This window comes from Acomys minous (assembly GCF_964271855.1).
Source record: "Acomys minous genome assembly, chromosome: 10".
In the NCBI taxonomy this organism is placed as follows: Eukaryota; Metazoa; Chordata; class Mammalia; order Rodentia; family Muridae; genus Acomys; species Acomys minous.
In genome coordinates this window covers 108491758-108515510 of record NC_140491.1, presented here as the reverse complement: position 1 = coordinate 108515510, position 23753 = coordinate 108491758, and the positions used below count along the sequence as shown (strand labels likewise).

Below are 23753 nucleotides of genomic sequence, written 5' to 3'. Positions count from 1 at the left end.
GAGCTAAAAAGAGGCAGAAAGAGGAATGCTCAAAGCAGCAGAATACACATGGTTTGATGGATTGAATGGGAGGGAAAAATGACTTTAGGGAACCAGTCACTTCCTGATTTTATCTCCTGTCATCTAAATCAAAGGAAACAGAAAATTTTCTTTTCCTTTAAAAACAATTAGATGTTTTTATAAAACTTTAAAAAAGCATATAAGTGCTTAAGTAAACATAAATTATTCCTATTGTTGCATGACATTTAAATTCCTAACTTGATACATTTGTAAGTCAACTAATTTCAGATTGTTAATCATTTTTATATTGCTGACTAATCTTTTAATTTGATTATCTGAGTGATGCCTGTAAGTTTGAAGACACTAATATCTTAGGTGACCCTTTTAAAAAGAGAGCTTTATCTGCTTCCTTAGATTTAAAAGATGTGCAGTGACTTTTATGAGCTGAGAAATTGAGGAACAAAGACCAACTCAAATGGGATTTATATTGGAAGATAAGTAACCTGGCTGCAGTTGCAGCAGAAATACGGTTTCCTGATGCTTCTTATTTAAGAATAATTCTTAGGAAAAGGTAGAATAGTGACTCGCATGAGAAAATGAAAACATGCTAAAAGCAGTTTAATTAATAAGATAGGAGACAACAGCAGAACTGTCCATCACCATGCAGGAGAAGAACATGTATCAGAAAGATACGACCTTGTCACTTTCCTGTAGTATAAATTTGGGAAGGAAGTGCAGTATGTTATTAACACAATTCTACGACTGAGAGAATTTGAGGATGCCTCAGAGATGGAATTCCGGGCTAGATTCTGAAAAAATGGTAGGGTGTGCCCTGAGGATGCATGACATTGTCATGGAAACAGATTTCTTGCTATGTTGGCAATAAGTGTTTCAAGTTTGCTAGAAGTAGTCCTAGACCCGGATGGCCGAGAACAGGAAGTCAGACTTGGCGGCTAGGCTAGGTGCAGCACTACAGATCTCTCAACGGGCACTCAAGTTGCTTTCGGAACTGCCACTCCATGTAAACCAAGTGAGGCACCACAAGCAGGCAGAAGGAGGGCCTTTCTGGCTATGCATAAAAACCCCAGTGTTAACTTGATCTCTACCACTTCAACAGGCGCTAACTTGAGTAACAAATCTAGCTTCCCTGATACTCAGTTTCTTCCTGTACCTTTGCAGTCCCGTGGCCCTGTTACTTGGTACCTGTCTGAAGGAAATGAATGACGACATTGCTGCACTCTGATGGTTGTTGCCTTATTAGTCACAGTGGCCAGGATAGTCTAGTCAGTGAAATGAATAGGTAAGGAAAATGTATACAAAAATGATGAAATACAGTATTTTAACCCAAACACAGTTTTTAAGAGAAGCAAGTCTTGTTATTTGCAGTTTCATGGGTGAACATGGCCCAGAAGTCAAACACTTATAATCTTACTCTATAGAATCTTAAACGTTCAGCTCAGGGCCGACAGTATAGATAGTAGTTGCTAGGTGCTGGGTGGTTGGTGACCTGAAAGGTGTTGGTTAAAGAATATAACATTTCAGTTAAAACAGGAGGAATACTTCAAGAGTTCAGATTGTAAGTGTGTGAGATAATGCGTCTTAATTATTTTAGCTATTCCACAAGGAGCCATGTTATCAGTGCATGATGTTACACATCAGAATACACACACATATGAATTATACTGTGTGTATGTGTGTGTGTGTGTGTGTGTGTGTGTGTGTGTGTGTGTGTGTGTGTGTTATGTCAGTTAAAACTTTACCACGAGCTGGGCGTGGTGGCACAGGCCTGTGATCCCAGTCCTCAGGGAGGCAGAGGCAGGCGGATCGCTGTGAGTTCAAGGCCAGCGTCGTCTACAAAGTGAGTACAGGGCAGCCAGTTACACAGAGAAACCTTGTCTTGAAAAAGCCAAAGCCACACCAAACCAAACCAAACCAAAATACCAAAAACCAAAACCTAAAACTTTACCACTACAAACTGGCAACGATAAGATTCTTTCACAGAGACCGAGTAGAATGACTCGTGCCTTACCGTGGGGAGTAACTAAGACATAGCAGTGTCCTGGGGAAAAGTTGTCTCTGTTGCTGTGACTTTGTTCTTAGAGCAAAGTTGTCGTTCAGGAACCAACTTGAATGTCATCTCTGAATGGCCTTTTCTGGCTTCCAGCTTGTATCTAACACATTAGTCCTCTGAACTGCCATTAGACAATTTGCCACTCCTGTACTTTTTGGTTTTCTTATTGCTTAAAAAAACAAACAACAACAACAACAAACCTGTTTTATTTTGCGTTTATCACCTTTACAGTGTATTTCAAAATAGTTAGTACAATTTTGGTTTTAATTCAGTGATACATCCCCTGCACATACAAAATAGGTAAGGGGCTGTCAAGGCAGCTCAAAGGTAAAGGCAGCTGCTGCCAAGCCTGAGGACCTGACTTCAGTCCCTGTCAACCACGTAGTACAAGGAGAGAGCCAACTCCTGCAAGTTGTCCTCTGACCTCCACTTCTCATGGTGTGGGATGAACATAACCTCGTCCCCACAGCTGCAAACACTGCCAAGTCGTGTAAACAGTTTTCATTACAAATGCCTATCCCATGTTTTCTCTTCAGTATTTTTTTTCCCCTGATGAACGGGGCAAATCCTCTCGATCTTCCTATCTTCCCAATAGGAATTCCTCAGAGTCTATGCTTGTAGATGTGTTGCATGCTGTGACCTGCTATGGGAAGAGAAACTGGTGAGAGAAGGCCTGCCGGGGAGCAGCAGGGCGATGGTGTGTTAAGACAGTTGTAACAAAATGGAGACTGTGTCGTAACAGGAAGGAGGACGACTGGGGGACAGGAAGAAAGCCACAGTCTGTTGTGACACTGCTGTGGCATTACGTTTTATAGATATTTTCTTCTTTGAGTAAAGTGATTATCTTTTCTAATTCATTACTATCTAGAAACAAAGGATAGTTTAGTTCAGCTGTTTACACACACAGCATGGATACATCAGAAACAGGTCTAGGGAGATGAAATGACAAATTCAATTAATTACTAAGCTTAGACTTAGTAATTAATGTTACTCAGATTCTTTTTCTTGGTGTGTGCTTTAGTTCATCATATGAAAAGAAGTGCTGAGTTACATTTTGTGCATTTTGATTTTCACAAATATTTATTGTTCTTCCTTTTCCTGTAGGTAGAAAACCGACCAAAGTATTATGGAAGAGAGTAAGTATGGAGATCAGAAGATACCTTAATAATTGTCATATGGAAAAGTGACAGGCAACCTCAGGATGAAAGAAATATTCTGGTTTGGTGGAGTTGAATTCTCTTTCTCTGATTAAAGTTATAATTTGAGCTGGTCTAATAGGAAAATTAAGACAAGTATAAAAAGAAAATGCCAGGATAAAACAAATGTGCAGTAATGTTAAGGAAGCAAGTCATATAAATAGATGATATCAAGAAAGTGCATATATTGATGTACTAGATACAATAAAACATACATAGAGATTACATAGAGTATGTACCCTTTCTAGTTTTCTATATTATGTAGTAGCATACCAGAAAAAAAGTGCTTCATGTTACCCAGAGGCATGTCAAAATTTTTTATATACTACCTTCTTAAAATGTTTTCCTAATGTTATTTATGTAAGACAGTACAGGACTATGAGGCTCAGCTTCTTTGGTGGTGGAATTACAGGCATGTGCCAATACACCAATCCCACTTCAGGTCTGACCAAGTTGACATCTTATACACAGAAATTTGTAGAGTGAGTTTTCCACTTAATACTGAGCATTATAATATTTTACTTGGCTTTTAGTTTTAGTTCTATAGTCGGGCAACACACTATACCAAAAATTATTCCAAATGCTGTTTTAATGTTTAATGTTTTAATTTTTCTGATTACTGAGAAATAGAAATATAATACTTTGAAGAAAAGAATAAAAATCATTCCCCAGATAAAAACCTTTGTTTTTTTTATTGGGATAATATCTCATTACAGTGTATACAGCAACTATTTCTAAGTTATTTAAAATTAAAATTCCAGGTGTGGGCCAGGTGTGATGGATCACACCTTTAATCCCAGCACTCAGTAGGCAGAGGCCATCCTGGTCTACAGAGCAAGTTCTAGGACAGCCAAGGATACACAGAGGAACTTTGTCTTGAAAAACAAAACAAACACATACAAAATAAAACCAAAACTACCACCAGCACCACAACAATAATAAATAAATTTAAATTTTCAGGTGCAGTTTTTAAGTAGTGTGAATGGCCCATAGGCAGTCTACCTGTGGGTTGATGTGAGAGTGACTACGTAGCTGAGAACCGGCCTTTTCAGTCTTAAGGGTTACTCGGTTCTGACTGAGGCTCTCATCAGGAACGCTGGACACAGAAATGTGTCTGATTTTAGACTGGGAATTTATGGGTTAGGAGCCTTACTCTCCATTACTAGCAGCAACTCTGAGAAACCACGTCCTGTACAGTTTTAAAGGGATACAAATACTGGACAGACTGGTATGAATCATTTAAGGGTCTTTAAATTTCATTGTCGAGGTGTCTTCCAGAATTTGAGTTTGATTGCCTTTAAGGTAATTGATCTTTGTTTTAAATAGCTATCGTGTTTGTCACCTTTATTCGCTGATAGCACATATACTAACCTAAGGAGGGTGTCACTCAGGGGCGGGGTGCAGTAGATTGCCTGTGGACCTAGTTCTAATAGATTGAGGAAATCATGGAGGTAAAAAATTCAGGAGACCAACTAGAACATTTCTGATTGATGTGATTTAAACATTATTGCCATGGACAATTTTAAGACGGTTCAAAGACTGAGCTGTACTCACAAGGAAAAACTTTAGAGAATTGCCAGTTATCCAGGATTCCTGAATTATTAAAGTGCCAGTGAAGGACCTTCAAAGTGTATTCCAAAGTCCATGACTACTGTCCTGTGGACGCTTCAGTGTTTCTTTTATGCGGTGAGTCAGCTGGGATGAGAGACTGTCCACATGCTCTTCTGTGATCCCTGAGCCTTTGAGATAAACTCAACAGACAGGTCACAGCAGACAGTGTAAACACATGCTTCATCAAGTGCAAACAGAAGAGTAGTGAGTACTCAGATGTCAGAGTTTGTATATTAATATTTTATTATTTATTTGTAATTTGAAATGTTCTTAGGGACTTTGAAGGCCATTTAGAGGAGAATAAATGATTTTTAGGAAATGTGATTTGTCCCTCAGGAGAAGGGTGTTTGTATGTGGTGTTACCTTACGCCTCCTCTTCTGGGTGGGACTCAGTTTGCCCAGGAGGAGTTTGCTGGGATTCACATCATTTTGGATGGTTTGTCTTTAGGAAGATAAGGAAAGCTCAGGGACTCTTCTGGCACGAACTGACTGTCTTGTGCTGCCAGATGGCAGGGACATGGCCTGTGTCTTATAGTCTGAGTTCCTAAGAGGATGTGGTGTGTGCGTGCACAGACTGCAAGTCATCGTACAGGTGTGACATGACTCCGTGTTTTAGCTGCCTGTCATCACTGCCATTTTTACTTTTCTAGTGTTTCGAATCAGGTTGTTGTAAACGAACCTTTGCATAAAAGATCTATTTGTTATTTGTGTTTATTCTTTTTTTTTCTTTGTTAATGAAAGATAGGGTGTGGACAGGAAGCAAAGGCAAATGCTGTGCTGTTCAATTGAGGGCTGAGTATTCACTAATGCATATGATGCATATTATTGTAAAGTAAAGACAACTCAGGGTTCTAGAAAGTTGCCAGCATGGACTTCCAGCTAGAAGTTTGGATCCCAGCACCAACTGGAAGAAGAAATGAGATAAATTTCCATATTATTCTTCAGCAAGCAATGGCTACATGAAAAAGGACTGTCCTCTTGGGTGAGATGGTGGGTCCCACCTTAGAGGAATGTGGATTTTGCTTCTGGGTTGGGAACTAGACTCAGTAGCTACTTTGGTACTGTTCTTATCACAGAGAAGCTGGCCAGGAGCCAAGCCCAGAGAAGCACAGCGCAGTTAAACTCAAGTGCTTTCCTTCCTCTCTGTGGCTGAAAACCACAGACGAGGCCAGGGAGGGCTTTTGTCCTGTTGTACTGAAAAGCCATGGAAGGCTGGATCTCTGAATTGGCTTTGTTCCATAGGTTTCATGGCATGATCTCTAGAGAAGAGACTGACCAGCTCTTGAGTGTGGCCGAGGGAAGCTACCTCATTCGGGAGAGCCAGCGGCAGCCTGGAACATACACTTTGGCTTTAAGGTTGGTCATGGACCTGCAATTATAACCGTGCTTTATTTTAAACCCTCCTAATAGAGGGCTTTAAAATTTAAAGACATCCAGCATGTAATTGAATTGGTTCTTGTTTTCTTGGGGCCTAATTACCGTTTTAATAGCTTTGAGACCCTTTAAAAATTCCCCATGAATGGTAGCCGTTGGTGACTCAGGATTCAGATACTTTAAAGCACGTTCGCCAGTCCCTTGCTCTCTGCCCTGCTGTGTCAGCTTCCATCTATTGCTTGAATAAGGACAGATACTAAAAGATCTTTGTAACTGATGAACCTAAAGCCAGTGTCATTTCTTACGGTGAATTTTGGTTGAAGTAGCTTTCCTGAGAGCGCTTGGTTCTTCTCTACAGCTGCGCTTCACCTAATGTCTCAGCTGTACTTAGCTGACAGTGTGACGCCTGGAATCAAGAATTTCCATTAGCACTGACTTCAGCAATCATAAGAACAGCAGTACAGTAGCATACCTATGCAACGGGCTTGCCTGTGCCAGGCTTCCAAGTACACTTACTATTCAAGGCAACTCTATTACTACCGCTGCTACCACCCCCCCCACCCCCCACCCCCACCCCCACTTTTAAGTTTACAGTTGAAGAATCAGAGAGCATGGAGGCTGATTAACACAGTTGACCATGGTCACACATATAAGTTGTGATAGTATTTTAAGCCAGTCAGGCTTAGAGTGTGCTTTTAAACACTGCATTCCTGCCTATCCAAAGGCTTAGAATAATTATTTTTTGTCTTTGCCCATCTCCTTGTGGGTTAATTCACACTGGTCTCATCTTTGAGAAGACTGAAAAGCACCTGCAGCTTCCTAGGGCAGTGGTGAGGAAGTGAGAGAGCATAGAGCACATAGAAAGCTTTCAGTGCCTAAGACAACTAGTCTGACTCCTTCTCCATCTACTCTGTCTCTGTGAGCGAGCACAGAGTCCATTCTCCCCACAGAGGAGCATCAGCTAGGCCTCCTTTTAAGTGATTGGCTCCGCTCAGTGTTATTTCCTACTGAGTTCTGAGTTTTTGGTATTCTGAGAAAATTTATCACAACATCTGTGGAACTTTGCCTTTTGTTACAAATTATGGCATATATCCCTCTTTAGTACTTAGTTGTGCTGCTCATTAATTTTAATTGTGGCGTACAGGGGAAAGTATCTACTTTGACTACCCAAATGTCTTTGTTTATTTGTCTACCAGTTTTACAAGAAGAATGATGGGGGGGCGGAATCACCGAATTACTTGATGTTGTATACTTTTCCTATTTTTTTGTTTCTGCTTTCTCTGCCCTTTTGGGCCTCAAACATGGGGCTTATGCATGTTGGGGACATCGCTCAGTTGCACCCACACCACTGCATTTCCCACTGTGGCCATCATGAGATTGTCTAGGGTAAGTGAACCTTGATGCAGCAGCCAATGGACAGAGCAGCTTGGAAGAAGGAAGAACAAAGCCCTGTTCCCTGGGCTACAGTTTCCTTATTTCCCACCGAGATCAGGCAGACATTCTAAAACTTAGGAGCCTGACCTCAGTTTTGCCTCTTACCTTGGGGTGCAGTCATTGCGTAGTTCCCCTTTCTCACAGCGTCATATTCAAGCAGCACAGATTTGATTTGGAGTAAAGTAACTGCCAGACTGCCCAAGGTCTCCTCCTCCTCCTCCTCTTCCTCCTTTTCCTCTTCCTCCTCTTCTTCCTCCTCCTCCTCCTTCTCACCTCCTCGCCCTCTCATTCTACTCACTTCCCATCCATCTGGCACAGGAAATCGATTAGCGAATGCTGAACATTAGTTTGAAGGGAGTGTTTTCAGTGTATAGTTCTGTGAGAACCGATAGTCTATCCTTTGTTACTGAAAACTCCCCCATAGGATTGTTTTTTGCAAAGAAATACTGAGTAAAAGAAAGCTACAGGGGAGGGTGGGAAGAGGAATTTATGAATGTATATTAGGAATAATTTATGCATTGAAGTATAACCTAACAGTCCTCACATTTTACACCAGATGTAAGGCAGAACAATGATAAGAGAGTGTGAAAGCCAGCACAGAGGCACACACCTTAATCCCAACACTTGGGAGGCAGAGCCAGGCGGATCGCTGTGAGTTCGAGGCCAGCCTGATCTACAAAGTGAGTCCAGGACAGCCAAGGCTACACAGAGAAACCCTGTCTTGAGAAACAGAAACTAAAACAAACAACAACAAGAGTATGAAATAGAAGGATTGAAATGTGTATTATTATCGTCATCTCAGACTCCCACGTCAGCTGATAATTCTTCCAATTCACTTCAGTTTGTTTGTTTTTTTTTAACATGATGTACAACCCGTTTGTGGCAAACGGCTTGTCTAGTTCATAGCCATCTGTGTTCACTGTGATTTGTTGCGTTGGCCAAGGGTTCTCTAAAAGAAATAAATCTTGAACCTCAGGGTCCTCAGTAGATATGTCAAGACCAATGTGTCCAAAACTGAGCTCGTTACTTTCAAATATCCTGTAACATCATCTCCATCCCCTTGTTAGCTGGTAACACTGTTTGCTATCCAGTCTCCTGATGGAAACCAAGACATGGGTTTAGTTGTTTTCATCAGATTTTAGGCCCTTATAGAGCTCCTCCTTCCCTTACAGCACATGCTAAATCTTAAAGCAAATGTATATTGTTTGCTGTTAAAAATAAATTTTATTATTTTTAACATAAACTTTAAATTTTTGAGTTTGTAATTTTCCTTTAGTTTTCTGGATACATATCTTTATCTATTTCATACTTTTTAAAAATAGATCTCCAAGGCCTTGATACCATATTACCTAGTAGCTGAAAGGAGTTTTCATTTGCTTATTTCCTACAGTCAGTCCTATCTCTTGGGTATTCATCCTGAAGTCTCGTTTAGTTGTCATAGCTGAAAAACTGAGGCAGAAGGGTTGCTCAAGCCCAGTAGTTGAAAGTCAGCCTGGTCAACAAAGCAGGGCCTAGTCTCACAAGGGAAAAGACAGTTGTTTTTTTTTTTAATTAAAAAAGAAGCCAGGTGTGGTGGTGCATGCCTTTAATCCCAGCACTCGGGAGGCAGAGGCAGGTCTACAAAGTGATTCTAGGACAGCCAAGGCTAACACAGAGAGACCCTGTCTCAAAAAAACAAACAAACAACAACAACAAAAAGAAAGGCAAGAAAGAAGAACAGTAGTTGGTAAGATTGTGGAGGTGACTAGGACACAGGGCTGAGAAAACGTGTTTCCTCTCCTCAGCATCTCTGCGTGCTATGGAGGGTTTCAGGATAATGTCCAGTGCTGTCAGGCAGCTGCCAGTTGTCTATGAACAAAGAGAGAGGGCAGTGCTTCTTTAAGTTCAGAGTGTGCAGAGAAGAATGGACCTGTATATGCACTTACTGTGAGGCGCCCCCTGTTTCGTGATTCCTGTGGATTGATTTGACTTTGGGATTACTTACAGCATAAGGAAATACGTCAGACATGAAGTAACTTATGATTTAAGAAATTCAGATGAAAACATGTTTTTTTATGGTTTTCATAGTTTTAAGAGATAAATGTTTTCCTCAGTGTTAGGAATCAAACCCAGAGCTCAGTGCTGACCACTGAAATACCCCACCAGTTCACAAACTAGTTTTTAAAACACATACTTCATTGGTTTGACAAGATGCCTCAGTTGGCAAGGAACACCTGGGCCAGGGTGGTTTGTATTGAATTCCAGGCTAGCCAGGACTACATGTTGAGACCTTTTCTTAGAAGAAAAGGAAGCAAGCTAGGCTTGGTAATCTCAGCGCTGATACAGGTAGTCCCCGGGGCTCCCTGGCTAGCCAGTCCAGCCTGTTTGGGGGGAGATCCAGGCCAGGGAGAGATCCTGTCACAAAGAAAGTTGGTGGCATCTAGGGACCCAGTTACCGTTGTCCTTTGGCACACAGACACACAAAAGATACACCATCGACCTTTTACCTCGCTACAGGACAACTTGTTAGGTTCAGTTGGACAGTTTCTATTGCCCGAGTCCTGTGCTGGACTCTGTAAGTGCGCAGTTCTGCGGGTCAGACCAGGCGTTCCACCAGTCACCAGCTCCCCTCCTCTGCTATCTCTGATCTGTTGCTAACCCTTTCCTGCTCACTTTGTCATTTCTGGGACTGTTTTATTTGGTTCTAAAATTTTCATCTATATCTTGAGAATAGTGAATTAAAAAGGTATAGAAAGTTATGGAGAGCTGCTGATAAGAGTACTCACATGAAGTGACTTCTCAGATACAAAACATCTCTTTTCTTTTTGCTGTCACTGTACCTAGTAAAATTTCAACGATTTATGGGTATATGTACAGTTGCAACCTGTTTACCTCACTAGAGGCACTGAAACATGGGAGAATGGAGCCTAAAAATGAGGCAGACTAAAGTCTCATGCAGTAGCCAGCTCTATCCAGAGCCTCAGACAGGTTATACCCTGAGGGCTAAGAAAGGGCACCTGAGTATGTGATCAGAAGGGCAAGCTGCAGGTGGTGAAAGCATGCTTTTCCATAGAGGCAAATAAACAAGTACCAATAGCCACTTGTAATGGATGATCTAAAGCAAACGCACTCCTATCTGCTATACCTGAGAAGGCCGCGACAGCACAGGCCAGCACCAACTACATGTTGTTGAAGAATCTAAGTTCACAAAACTCTGTCTTGTTTTCTTGAAGTTTTTTCACAAGCATTCAGAATTCTCCTCACACGACTCCATTCTTGGGCTGTGTTCTGACAGGAACCCACTTAGAACTAAACAAACAAAGCAAAAAACCCAACTTGTCTTTATCTGAAACAAACAAACAAACAAACAAACAAACCTGTTTTTACACTTTTATTGGAGTTGGGTAAATGTGAGAAAGTGTTTATAACCCAACATATTTATTACTGACATTTTTATGCTAATAACTATTTTCTTACCCAAAGTAACCAAACTGTGCAAATAGGTGAGATTACTGCTGAGCATTACATTCTTGCTTTTGTTCTCCTTAGCTGAACATTGAGTGCAGGGCACACCTGCCTGGACTCCTTTTAAGAGTGTTCTTGCAAATGGGACCAAACAGAACAAGAGCCATGGAGCCCGGGTGAAGAGGGCGCACACCTTCAATCCCAGCACTCAGGGAGCAGAGGCAGGCTGGTGTCTGTGAGCTCCAGGCCAGCCATCTACAAAGTGACTCTCAGGACAGTTGTGACTAATAGAGAAAACCCTGGAGAGCGGGGAGGGGGAAGAAGGGAGGGAGGCAGACAGACAGAGAGGAAAGGAAACACTTATCAGTGTCACACATTTAAACTGATATAGGACTGAAGCTATGCATGACTTATAAAATCACTGGGCTCCTGTTCATGTGGGTTCCCTTTGACATAATGAATGCCTTTTTGCCAGTAGCTTGAGCTTCTAAAATTAATTTTTATCCAGAAGAAAAATCTTAAGTGTGTGTTTACAGTAGTTGGGGGAATAAAGCCAAATGAATCATTTAAAACAACAGCCACTTGGACAGGAACCTTAATGAGTAGATTGAAGGACAAAAGGAAGACCAGAGAAAATTAGAAGTTGCGATTTTTAAAAGCCTATCACAAAATAATGGCTTTCTCCGCAGGAACTTTGGAAGTGAAATGATAGGGTAGATTTGGAGTCTGCTCTAGCTGTCTACCTTTGAAGCTTGAGTTTCTGATTGGCAAACTGTGTAACAGTCACAGTGTTTTCAGAGGAGAACATTTGAAAGTCTCTTACCCCATTTTGCAGAATTTTGTTCTCTATCAGTTGAGATGTTTTCACCTGCATGTATCTGATACTCAAAATCATCAAGCTGCTGGCCTATACATGGAGTTGCATCATTAATGCTGCAGCTGTTTAGTGGCTTAATTGCTCAGTGTGCTGTGGTGAGACAAAGGACTTGTGGTCTGTTTCTGTTCCCTGAGAATCAGTGTAAATCAGGTTTCACTTGGGTCAAAAGGTAGCTGCCAAGCAGAGCTGCCCGCCTCCTTTGTCACCAGGGGGTGTATCCAGGAGCCTCGCCTGTGTCAGGCAGTGTGCATGCTTCCCTTCAGGATAGATCGTACCTGCTGCTGCTGCTGCTGCTGCTGCTGCTGCTGCTGCTGCTGCTGGGAAATGCGGTTGCCTCTTCTGGAAGAGGATCCTTGCAGTGAGCTGAATGAGCGCATAAAATGTGGTTTTCCATGTCCTGTATTAAACAGGACAAGGGCAATAGGAGGGGAGGACAAGTGGGTACTAGTAGGTATAGCTTCGTAGGCCACTAAGGGGGCTTCCTTGTTAGACACTAAGGATTGAACCAGAGCACAATTCTCAAGAGTATAGTCCTTAGGGCTTGGGGGATGGCCCTGTGTATCAGGTACTTGCTGTACAAACACGAGGGCCTGAGTTTGGATCCTCTCAACTCATGTAAGAAACTGGGCACAGCACACGAACCTGTAACGCTGGCACTGTCTGGAGCAACGCAGACCAGGGCATGCTGGCCAGCCAGGTTAGCTGAACTGACACGCTCCATTCCATGAGAAAAAAATAAAGACATTGCAGCAGTGACTCCATAGAGGCAAATAAACAAGTGTATGTGTATTTCTGTATGGTTTTTGCCTTGCTGGAAATGAAGCCTGGAGTCTAGAAAATTAATTTAGTAAGCAGTTTTCCTTTGGCTATGGAGGTCTTTTAACGGTTTCTTAATAACTTATAGATTTGCTTTGAGAAAGATGTGTTAGCTCCAAATTTGGCAACTCCAGAAATATTTCTGTTCATCTGAGTCATTTTAGCTTCTCTAAATTGGGAGAAGAACACAATGTCATATGTGCAGGAGTCTTGATAACTCCCCAAACCTGGATTCAGACATTTGCGGGACAGATTTGGACATGTGCCAGAGAATGCTTAAATTCACAGTACTTGTCACTTCCTCGTTTGTTTCATGTGCCAACACAGGAATTATTTGGAAAAAATATAAATAATAAACAAGAATTTTAAAGCCAAAAGCATGTTTGGACAGATTATATTTTCTTTTCAATTACATCACACTTCTTATTTGATAAATTCTGAAGCATATATAGCCTATGTTAATCTGAAAAGTAAAATTATACGGAACAGTATGTGTAGCATCATACTACTTATGTAAAAATATGTATCTGTGGTGCAATGTAAGTAGAGAGTTGTCTAAAAGAATGGTCACCAAAATATTCAGGGTTTATATTGAACTTAAAGATGGTTTTTACTTTTTATCTTTTAAATTTATTGATTTTGTTTTCATAAACTATGCGTGTCATTTTATCTTCAGAAAATGGGGCTTGTCTAGGGCTCGATGCTGTGAAGAGACCCTATGACCAAGGCCGTTCTTACAAAGGCAAACACATGATGAAGGCCGTTCTTACAAAGGCAAACATGTAACTGCAGCTGCCTTACAGTTTCAGAGATGTGTCCATTATCGTCATGTGAGAAGCATGCAGTGTGCAGGCAGACATGGTACTGGAGGACAAGCCACGAGCTGGGAGTTCTACATCTTGACCCACAGGCTGCCAGGAGGGGCCTGCATGTGTGTCACACTGGGCATAGCTTGAGCATAGTGACCCACTTCCTCTAACAAGGCCATGCCTTCTCCAACAAGGCCACACCTCTAACAGTCTACTCTCTGTGGCCAAGCATTCAAACACATGACTCTATGGGACCATACCCATTCAAACCACCACAGAGCTGTTTTTACCTTTAGAAAAAAAATGAAGATATTAATTATAACATTAGGCAAAAATGAAAGCCAGTGTGTCGTAAATGTGGATTCTAAATGAGCTTATCCACTTATTTCAGTGCTTGGTCAGAAGGAGGTTGGGTTGGCGGCTATGGGATAGCAGGGAGACAGGTCACAGTGTTGGGAGCTCGCAGGTTCTGTCAGAGGAGCCTTGTCCACTCCTGGCAGTGCTGCCTGTAGCAGTGAGGGAGTGGGAGATGCCTTATGTTCTACCTGCCAGCAGCATTCACTGGCAGGACTCCTTCCTGCAGCCGCCCTCGGAGCCTGCGCGTGTTGGCGGGACTCTGCCACGAGGTCTTAGTGGAGCCCACTTTGGGAGGTAGTGCAGTGAACGTTGACTCCATGCTGCCAAGCAATGCTCTGCGGATTGGTCCCCTGCAGTTGGTCCACAGGAGAGAAAACTCAGGTGTGAGGGTATCGGATCCCTTGGAACTGGAGTTACAGGCAGGTGTGAGCTGCCGTGTGGGTGCTGGGAGTTTAACCTGAGTCCTTTGGAAGAGCAGACAGTGCTTTTAACCCCAGAGCCATCTCTACAGTCCCCATTTTTTTTTCAGATTTTTTTATTGTCATGGTTTTATTTACTGGTAGACTATGTCTTCAAGCTTCACTTCTCTCTTAAATGTGTATAAAGCAATAGATTTAAAACAGAAGGTAGTTTTTTAAAAAGCTGATTTAAAGATATTTTTGTTTTCTTACTTTAAGACACAATTAAAGGCAGATTCCACTGAACATTAAGGACAGAATTCAATTTTAAGTACATTTTTTTAAAAAAACATTTTTTTAAAGTTATGAATGTCTAGTGTATCCATTTGCGTATGTGCATGTGTGAGCTCAGGTGCTGGTGGAGTTGAGAGAGCGTGTCGGATCCCTCAGCACTGGGGTTGTAGGCAGCTGTGAACATGTGCTGTGGGTGCTGCTGAGACCTTAGCTCCAGTCCCACAAGAACAGATTGTGCTCTGTCTGCTGAGCCGTCTCTGCCAGCCCCCAGGTACACTTGAAAACTCACAGACAGAAAGTTGGTTCAGCACTGATTCTCTGAGCTATTACTTACTTAGCAGAGGAGAGCTAGCATCTGCCCTGGTGTCTGGAAGTGAGGTAGGAAGTGTGTGAATTCTCTCAGACCTGTTCCTCGGCAGCCAGACACAGCTCCAGAGCATGTTGATATCATGACTCCTTTTCTTTAAAAACAAAACAGATCAAAGCCCACGCAAACTTGGCAAACCCAGAGATTTCATTAACAGACTTAATCATTTTATAAATGTAACTATTCCCCAAATACTGTAGCAGGCATTCTAGTGAGTATTTGATGTGATGAAACTCTTGATGTTTCTTATTCTTTCTTGTATTGTGGCAGCCATAGAAAGAATACTGTTGGGTGGCACCTTGGAGATAAATGCACAGGCAGCCACGGTCTCTAGTGCATCGTGGCCTCCTTGCAGGCTGCATGACCCATCCTATCTTTAACTTGTCCCCTCTGCTCGTGACACCCAGTTAGAAAATTCAGCTTTATCTATAATGTAAGCCTATGCAGTACATGCAAGTGCTTTGGCTTGGTTTTTTGTTTAATAGATGAAAAACTAAGGCTTAGTTGTTGTAGAACGAAAAACTAAGAAACAGAAATAAAGCTTTTGAAAACAACAGCTTGACTAATAACAAAACACACAATCTATATGTGCAGGGGTGCGGCACATGAGAGAACTCTTAGTTTTGTTTTTAAATCAGGACTTTTAAGAAATTAATATTTTAAATTAATGACACATTATCATTTTATAAAGCAGAAAGACTATTGTTTAATGTTTTTAAAGATAGTAATTATACCAACTAAATCTCAAGAGCTAAATTTTTACTTTTCCCAGAAGAGGAAAGCCAAATTAAGTGTGTTCCAAATGCAACGATGTAAACTAAAGTTCCACTGTTGGGTCACTCTGTGTTCATCTATACAAGAACAATTTTGTCTGGGGTTTGTGGGTTGGTGGTGCACTTCGGCCTTTGCATAAGTACATACCTGGCTTTAATCACTAGCCTGGGGGGGGGGGAAGTATAATATGATTAACTAATCAAAGGAAAAAACAGTCATTCTCTAATATGATAATGGCATGTTTGCTTTCATGTCACCAATTAGATCTTTACGGTGTTGAATATAGCAGTAGATGTGGTAAATTATTTCAACCAAGAGAAAAACATCTATGATAGTAAATTATCTGTTTTCATGGCATATGTCTAGTTCACCCTGTAGAGACAGTGCTATTTACAGTTGTTTGTCTGGTCTCCCAGAAATTGGTTATGCCTAAAATTGCCATCTATTTTATGCCACATGTAATGTGCTCTTGTTGAGAACTGGTAGAGACTGGCCTGTCCACCAATAAGGGTAACTTTCTAGTCTTTGCATAAGTCTGCGCTATTGTCTGCCTGGCTGTGTAGTTGTGTAATAAACAGCTTATGCCTGACAAAGGCCACCATTACCTTGTTTATTTCATTGTAGTAGATGCCTGGTAGTTTACAACCATGTTCAACCCACTTCTGTGAGTGTTGATGAGCTGACTGATTACTGGTGACAGATCAATAAAAATAATTGAATTTTGGGATATTAGTTTGAGTTTTAACATTAACTGAGTCAGGATTCGCAGAGAATCACAGCAGTTGTTGGCAAAAGGGGATTTTACAATTTGCCGGAACTGAGCACTGGCTGAAGGCTTTTTTCATGTCTAGAAAAAGGATCCAAAGGCACTGGTGAAAAATTAAGCTGCTAGTAGGCGTTGACATGCTGTGTACTGTGTGTTCTTTTGATCTGATCGCTCATGATAGGTTCAGTTGGTTGCTATGGTTTCATTTCAGTTCCTGCAAAGCTTCCTGTGCTATTTGGAATAAATGGGAAGTAGTGCTTTGCAGAATTATTTCTCAAGAATATTTTCAGCTTCTTTTACTTAAGATTACAGATTGCTTTATGAGAAGTTTTCTGCATATTAGAGTAGGAGTGGCTCACATGACAATAAAATGTAGTAGTCCTGCAGTGTCACAGCTGGTAGTGACAAAAGACTAGCATAATTAACTTTAGAGATGAGCTAGCTTGTCAGTGCCATAGCTTTTTAAATATTTGTATAGGTTAAAGGTCTCTTACCCAAAATGCATGTGGCAAATGTTTTAGAATTCAGCATGCACGTAAATTGTGTGTGTGTGTGTGTGTGTGTGTGTGTGTGTGTGTATGTGTGTGTGTGTAATGGAGTTGCTTGGATTTCACAAACCTCCAACGTTTTGCTGTAGAGAGGAGGAATTTCCCCAGTAGCCACATGTTTAGTGTGTGGGTTAAGAATAAAAACTTCTCTTTTCTTATATCAAGTATGTTAGGTATACCAAGGAAAGGGAGGTTGATTTTTTTGGTTTTTTGTTTGTTTGTTTTGTTTTTGTTTTTGATGTGTTTGTTTTTTCAAGACAGAGTTTCTCTGTGTAGCCTTGGCTGTCCTGGACTCACTTTGTAGACCAGGCTGGCCTGGAACTCACAGCGATCAACCTGCCTCTGCCTCCCAAGTGCTGGGATTAAAGGCGTGTGCCACCAAGCCTGGGCTGTGGAAAGGAGGATTTTTAACTTGTCTTAATGATTATCTTTTATTTTTCTTAATTTATACCCACATTTTTTGAGCTGCTCTTATGCTACCTATTTTAATCTCCTAATATTTGTGGAGTGATTATGATTGTTAACGCATGCTCACTGCTGCACACCAGCGCTCTGGGCCGGTTATCTGTGCAGCCGGGACTGTGTATCTGCTGAGTGGCTGTTTTCTCCCCTCCCTGCCCCCGCCACCCACCTCCTTATCATCTGTTGCTTTAACATTTGTTGGAATCCTTTATCAGGTGATTCATGAGGATCTGTTTCTTTGGGCTAAGGCCCAGGAGGTTTGCACAGTGATTGGGTTGTGCCTCCGTAGCTTTATGCGTTTCAGTTTCTTGTCTTTTGTTTTTTTTGTTTGGGGCAAGTCCACCGTCCCACCCCACGCATATGCATTTCGGAAGCTGCCATCTTTCCCATTCTCTGTATCCTGGTTACATACCAGAGATCTTTTAGCAGTCAGCCTTTCTAGACATTATGAGAAGCTCTGGAGTTTTGGGGCTTGGGTTGACTTGCCCCCCCCCTTGGGTTTGTGTATATAATCTTTCAACTGGAGGAGTTGGCCAGATTCTTCTAGGGGAGCCTTGACTCCCTCCCCCAGCCCCTTTCGTCTTACATCTGCCACACCAGGTTCTGAGGTATATAGCAGCCACGTGCCCCACTCCCAACTTCATTGTCAGCAGCTCCCAGTCATCCAGCACAGCTGTCCCTGTGTAGCCATGGGCTCTGGGCTGCAAGTATCCTTCCCCTAATATTAATTATATCAGTACTGAACACATGCAGACGTCGTTCTTGTCATTATTCCCAGAGGAGTACAGTGTGTGTTGTTTCCAAAGTTTACATTGTATTAGGTATTTCTGTAGCTGGAGATATTTAAAGTATATGGAAGAGATGTTTCATGGGACTGTTCCTTGGGGGTTCTAGAACCAGTCTCCTGTAGCTGTTGTACAGCTGTGAGCCGCTTCCTGAAATGAGTACAGCTGGTCCATGTCCCTTGGACATCTCTCTGAGTAACAGGTGCTGCATATGTACTCTGCCCTTCTTCACTTGCTAAGGGAGCCGGAAGCCATGATTTGGGCAACTCTGCCCACTCGTGCTGAGCCACACTGGACTGTGGGTGGCACCACAGGCCTCTTTTGCTGCGTTGAGCTTGTCCTTGTCCTCTTTGGCTTCACTGGCCCCCTACACATGCAAACAATGCAGCTTCCATTAGCATTCTGTGTCAGGCAAGAGAAGAACTGGCCTCTCAGGAAGCTCTGGAAAAGCCCAGATGAATGCATATTTCATTCCTCCCCCACCCACCCAGAACGCTGCGCTGTGCCGACACGGAGCAGTGCTCAGTGCAGATGGACTTAAAGGCGTTCTTTACCCTTCCAGTGCAGCTCGTCTGAGGATTGCTGGGAGTACTAAAGCCTTTACATTGTTTTCTGATGATCTCACATACGTGTTTAATCCATACATTGATATGGTCCCCTTATCTTGTTAAATGTGCCGTTTCCTTTGGCTCAGCTCCCCTCCTGTGTCCTCCAGCCTAGAATAGCAGTGCTCTGAGTATGTCCTCGCTCCTGGCTTAGAGAGCTGCTTCTGGTCGGAGTGTCTGTGCTGCCCCGTTCGCTGTGGTTCAGGCTCGGGTGTTCGCCATTGTCCCTGCTTCTGCTCCCACTTGTGATTATTCTGTAAACTACAGATTGGCCCTTTCTCCTAAGACTTGAGAATTTTTGCCGAGGATTCCAATAGCTGTTTCCTGCTGTTTTAGGCTCTCTTAGAAATATCCTGACTCGAGTGTGGTGACTTTAGGAATGGTACCCAGTGTGTAAGGTTTCACCTGAATCCCTGATTCATGTTTATGTCTGATGCTTTTTTTTCATATTGTTCTTTAAATACAGCTAAGCAGAAGGTACACCTAGAGAGAAAGGCTGTTTATGTGCCCTCTGTCTTTACCTCCAGGGCAGGGAGGAAGCCTCACTCATCTTGACCCTATAGGCTGCTCCAGAGATGCATAGATGGGGCTTGTTCAGTATCACACGGGATTGTGAATTGTCAGGTTCCGTGTACCTCCCTCGACACTTCTCTGCAGGAGAAGCAGCCAGAGGGCCGTTTCCCACTCAGATCTTTCTCATCTCTAGAGATCTCTCTGCGCACAGATCTGTGATTCCTTTGTTGTGTTGCTCAAAAAGACCCATATGCTAACTATACGGTGACTGATTTAGCCCTGTGCTTTTAGGTCAGTGTGGGTGCTCACTGACTCAGAGCGCGGCCCTCAGTGACACAGTCCTGGCTCAGACTCCAGCTCCTAAGTCAGATTTCTTATTTTCTTAAGGTTTAGTTTCCTTTGCTGTAAACAAGGATGTAATAGTAATGCCTCATAGGATTAGAAAGATTATATGGTTTAATGTACATGTAGTCCTAGCAGACCACTGAAATTATTGTTATTGTTGAAACAGATACATTATTATAGTTTAAGCCTGTTTATCAGACATTAATAGTGAACATTAAATAGACATAGTTATGAGAGCAATATCTTGAAATCTCAAATATTTGCCTTATATACACTGAAATCGTTTTGTTTGTTTGTTTGTTTGATTGCTTGTCTGTTTTTTCGAGACAGGGTTTCTCTGTTTTTGCCTTAGCTGGACTCACTTTGTAGACCAGGCTGGCCTCTAACTCACAGAGATCTGCCTGCCTCTGCCTCCCAAGTGCTGGGATTAGAGGCATGTGCCACCCTGCCTGGCCCGGGATGCCCCCATTCTAAACACAAAATTATTTTATGTTTCATATAAATTGTACATATAATCTGGAGATAATTTTATACAGTAATTTTAGTGCTCTTTCACTTTGTGTCATATGAGAGCAGTATAAGGCACTGTAATAACATCATGTGTGTGCTCAGAAAATAAGATTTTAGAGTGTTTCAGATTACTGATTTCAGATTGGATATGCTGACTCTGAGTCTCCACTAGAAACAAAAAAGCAGAGTTGCATTTGCAAATGCAGTTTACTGCCACCACACTAGGACCACCACACCACACCACACCACACCACACCAGCCCTGGTCTGGCTACTTGAAATCTAATCAGCACAATATCCATCTATTTAAAGCAAATCTTTATGTTAAAAACTTGGGCATCCCAAAACAAATGAATATATATGTTTTGTTGTTCCATTAGTTTATTATTGCTTTTATTTTATTTTTATTAGTGTGTGTGTGTGTGTGTGTGTGTGTGTGTGTGTGTGTGTGTGTTTGCGTTTGCGTACATGGGAAGTCAGAGGACAGCTTTCAGTAGTGTGTCCTCTCCTTGTGCCTTGCTGCAGTAGGGTCTGTTCTGTTGCTCTGCCACTCAGGGTGCTCTGAGCTGCTGGCCTGCCTCCCACCTCTCCGGAGGAGCACTGAGATAACAGATATGACCTACCATGTCTGGCTTTACATAGCAGCACTTTTACCTTCTGAGCCATCTTGCTGGCCCCATGGTTCTATTGATATGAAATAGAAAAGTGTAATGGCAGTAAACAAATAAGTAGTTCAGTGGGAAAGAGAGCAATCAGATAGGCTGTGAAAGAGCATGGGGAAATTTGGGGAGCTGTTTGGGATGTTTCTGCATCTTATCCATGATTAAAACTCATTGAGTTATACCCTGTCAATAAATATGGGATACTGTATATAAATAATGTATTAATAATAGGCAGTTAGTAAGGAAAATGTAATAATCTGCTGACCATTAGTAGATAATTGGTACTGAACTTAGAGGTATGTAACAGAACCAATCAAGCCTCTAAAACGTGACCTGAAAGCCAGAAGTAGGTGAGAACAGCCTGTCCGTTGTTGACCTAATAAGAGCCAGAATTCACATCAGTTGCAAAGGAGCTTTGAGTAAGCCTTAGTACTGTCTGCTTACACAGCCTTAAAACACTAAAACAAGTGTTTCTTCGTACATGATAATATGTTTAAAAATAGCAGGTGATGAATGAGATGAGCACAATTAATAACTACAAAGAACATTTTAGAAGTGTAAAACCAGATCCAAGAACTAAGTGATCAGTAGCTGGGAGACAGATGAGATCCAGGAAAGGCCACTGTCTTTATTTTCTTGGGGCTGCGAAAAACAACCCTGACAAAAACACCTGAAGGGAGGAGAGACTTACTTGGGTCCATCGTGTCAGGCTACACAGAGAAACCCTGTCTTGGGAAAACTCACTAGAAAAAAAGAGCATCTTTGTATTTCAGTTGTCAAAATGGAAAGCAGTTTAGTGTTATATACCTCATCACACTGCAAGCATTACAGATCTGTAATGACAACGTGGTATGGTACTAATAAGCTTATAGAAATTGCATTGTATTTTGACAGCTCTATAACATGCCACTGAACTTACTGAAATAATTTTGTTGTTATATGCTGCCCCCTAACTCAGGAAAAAGTATTAATGGAACCATTTAGGAATTATTTTTAATAGCATATGTTAGTTATACTCAATACTAGATTTCAATATGACCTATGCATACACGTATATAGTTAATTTTGGTAAATTTCCAGCCCCCATTACACTTTCTCATTCTCCCTCTGTTTTGCACTGAAACAAATTCTCCTAGTTTCCTAATCCCTTTATTTTGAGACAGGACCTCATTCTTTTTTCTTTTCTGTTTAATTTTATTAATTTTTTATTATAATTTATCCACATTACATCCCAGTTGTTATCCCCTGCTCTTATCTTCCCTTTCCCACCCTCCTTCCCTCTCCCGCCCTATTCTCCTGTCCTAGACTACTGAGGGGGCTGCTCTTCCCCCACCAGCTGACCACAGCCCATCAGGTTTCATCCTGATAACCTGCTTGCCCCCAAGGCCTCTCTGCCAAGGGAAAGGGATCAAATTGCAGGCACCAGCGGTCATGTCAGAGGAGTCCATGCTCCATCCCTCCTGCACCATGAAGAGTTGTCCATTGGCTATATCTGAACACGGGGTCTAGATTCATTGCATGCATTATCTTTGGTTGGTGCATCAGTTTGCAGCACCCCCTTCCCCCACCCCAATCCAGATCCACCTTGATGGTCCCTGTGGGCTCCTGAACCCTTCCATCCCCCAGCACTTCCATACACTCTCAGCTGGGTGGAGTCTCTCAGAGGACATCTATGTTGGGCTAATACCCACATATAAGTGAGTATATACCATGCATGTCTTTCTAGGTCTGAGTTACCTGACCCAGGATGATCATTTCTAGTTCTATCCATTTGCCTGCAAATTTCAAGATTTCTTTGTTCTTAATAGCTGAGTAGTTTTCCATTGTGTAATGTACCACAGTTTCTTTATCCATTCTTTAGTTGAGGGACATCTAGGTTGTTTCCAGATTCTGGCTATTAAGAGTAGAGCTGCTATGAACATAGTGAGCAAACGTCCTTGTTGTGTGGTGGAGCCTCTGCTTCCCGAGTGCTGGGAGTAAAGGCATGTGCCACCACCGCCCGGCTGAGGTGTATTTCCTGAGTGCAGCAGACTGTTGTGTTCTGTTTATGCATCCATTTTGTTAGTCTGCATCTTTTTATTGGAGAGTTGAGACCATTGATGTTGGGGGAGATTAATGATCAGTGACCGTTAGGCCCTTTTATTTTGATGTTGGTTCTGGTAGTGTGTTTGGTTTTTGTTTTGCTAACGTGAAGTCATCTATTTCCTGTATTTTCCTGGCTGTAGTCAGCCTCTTTGGGTTAGAGTTTTCCTCCTACTACCTTCTATAGGGCTGGATTTGTGGATAGTTACTGCTTAAATTGTTTTTTGTCATGGAATATCTTGTTTTATCCATCTATGGTTATTGAGAGTTTTGCTGCGTATAGTAGTTTGGATTGGCATCTGTGGTCTCTTAGGGTTTGCAGGACCCCTGCCCAGGTACTTCTGGCTTTTATGGTGTCTGCTGAAAAGTGGGGTGTGATTCTGATAAGTTTGCCAATGTATGTTACTTGGCTTTTCTCCCTTGCTGCTTTTAATACTTTTTCTTTATTCTGTACATGTTGTGTTTTGATGATTATATGGTGGGAGGATTTTCTTTTCTGGTCTACTCTATTTGGTGTTCTGTAGGCCTCTTGTATGTTTATATGCATCTCTTTCTTTAAATTGGGGAAATTTTCTTCTATGATTTTGTTGAAAATATTTTCTGGGCCTTGGAGCCGGGCATCTTTTCTTTCTGCAATTCTTATTATTCTTAGGT

The 23753-nt window shown here is 41.9% G+C and overlaps 1 protein-coding gene across 2 annotated transcripts in view; it reads left to right on the top strand.

Moving 5' to 3' along the window:
• Positions 1-23753, top strand: part of CHN1 (chimerin 1) — a 147786-nt gene that overhangs the window by 49393 nt on the left and 74640 nt on the right. For both annotated transcript variants that reach the window (XM_084797678.1, XM_084797679.1), the window contains exons 4-5: positions 3176-3207; positions 6121-6234. In XM_084797678.1, the coding sequence (XP_084653804.1) occupies positions 3176-3207; positions 6121-6234 (146 nt within the window). The remainder of the gene's footprint in view (positions 1-3175; positions 3208-6120; positions 6235-23753) is intronic.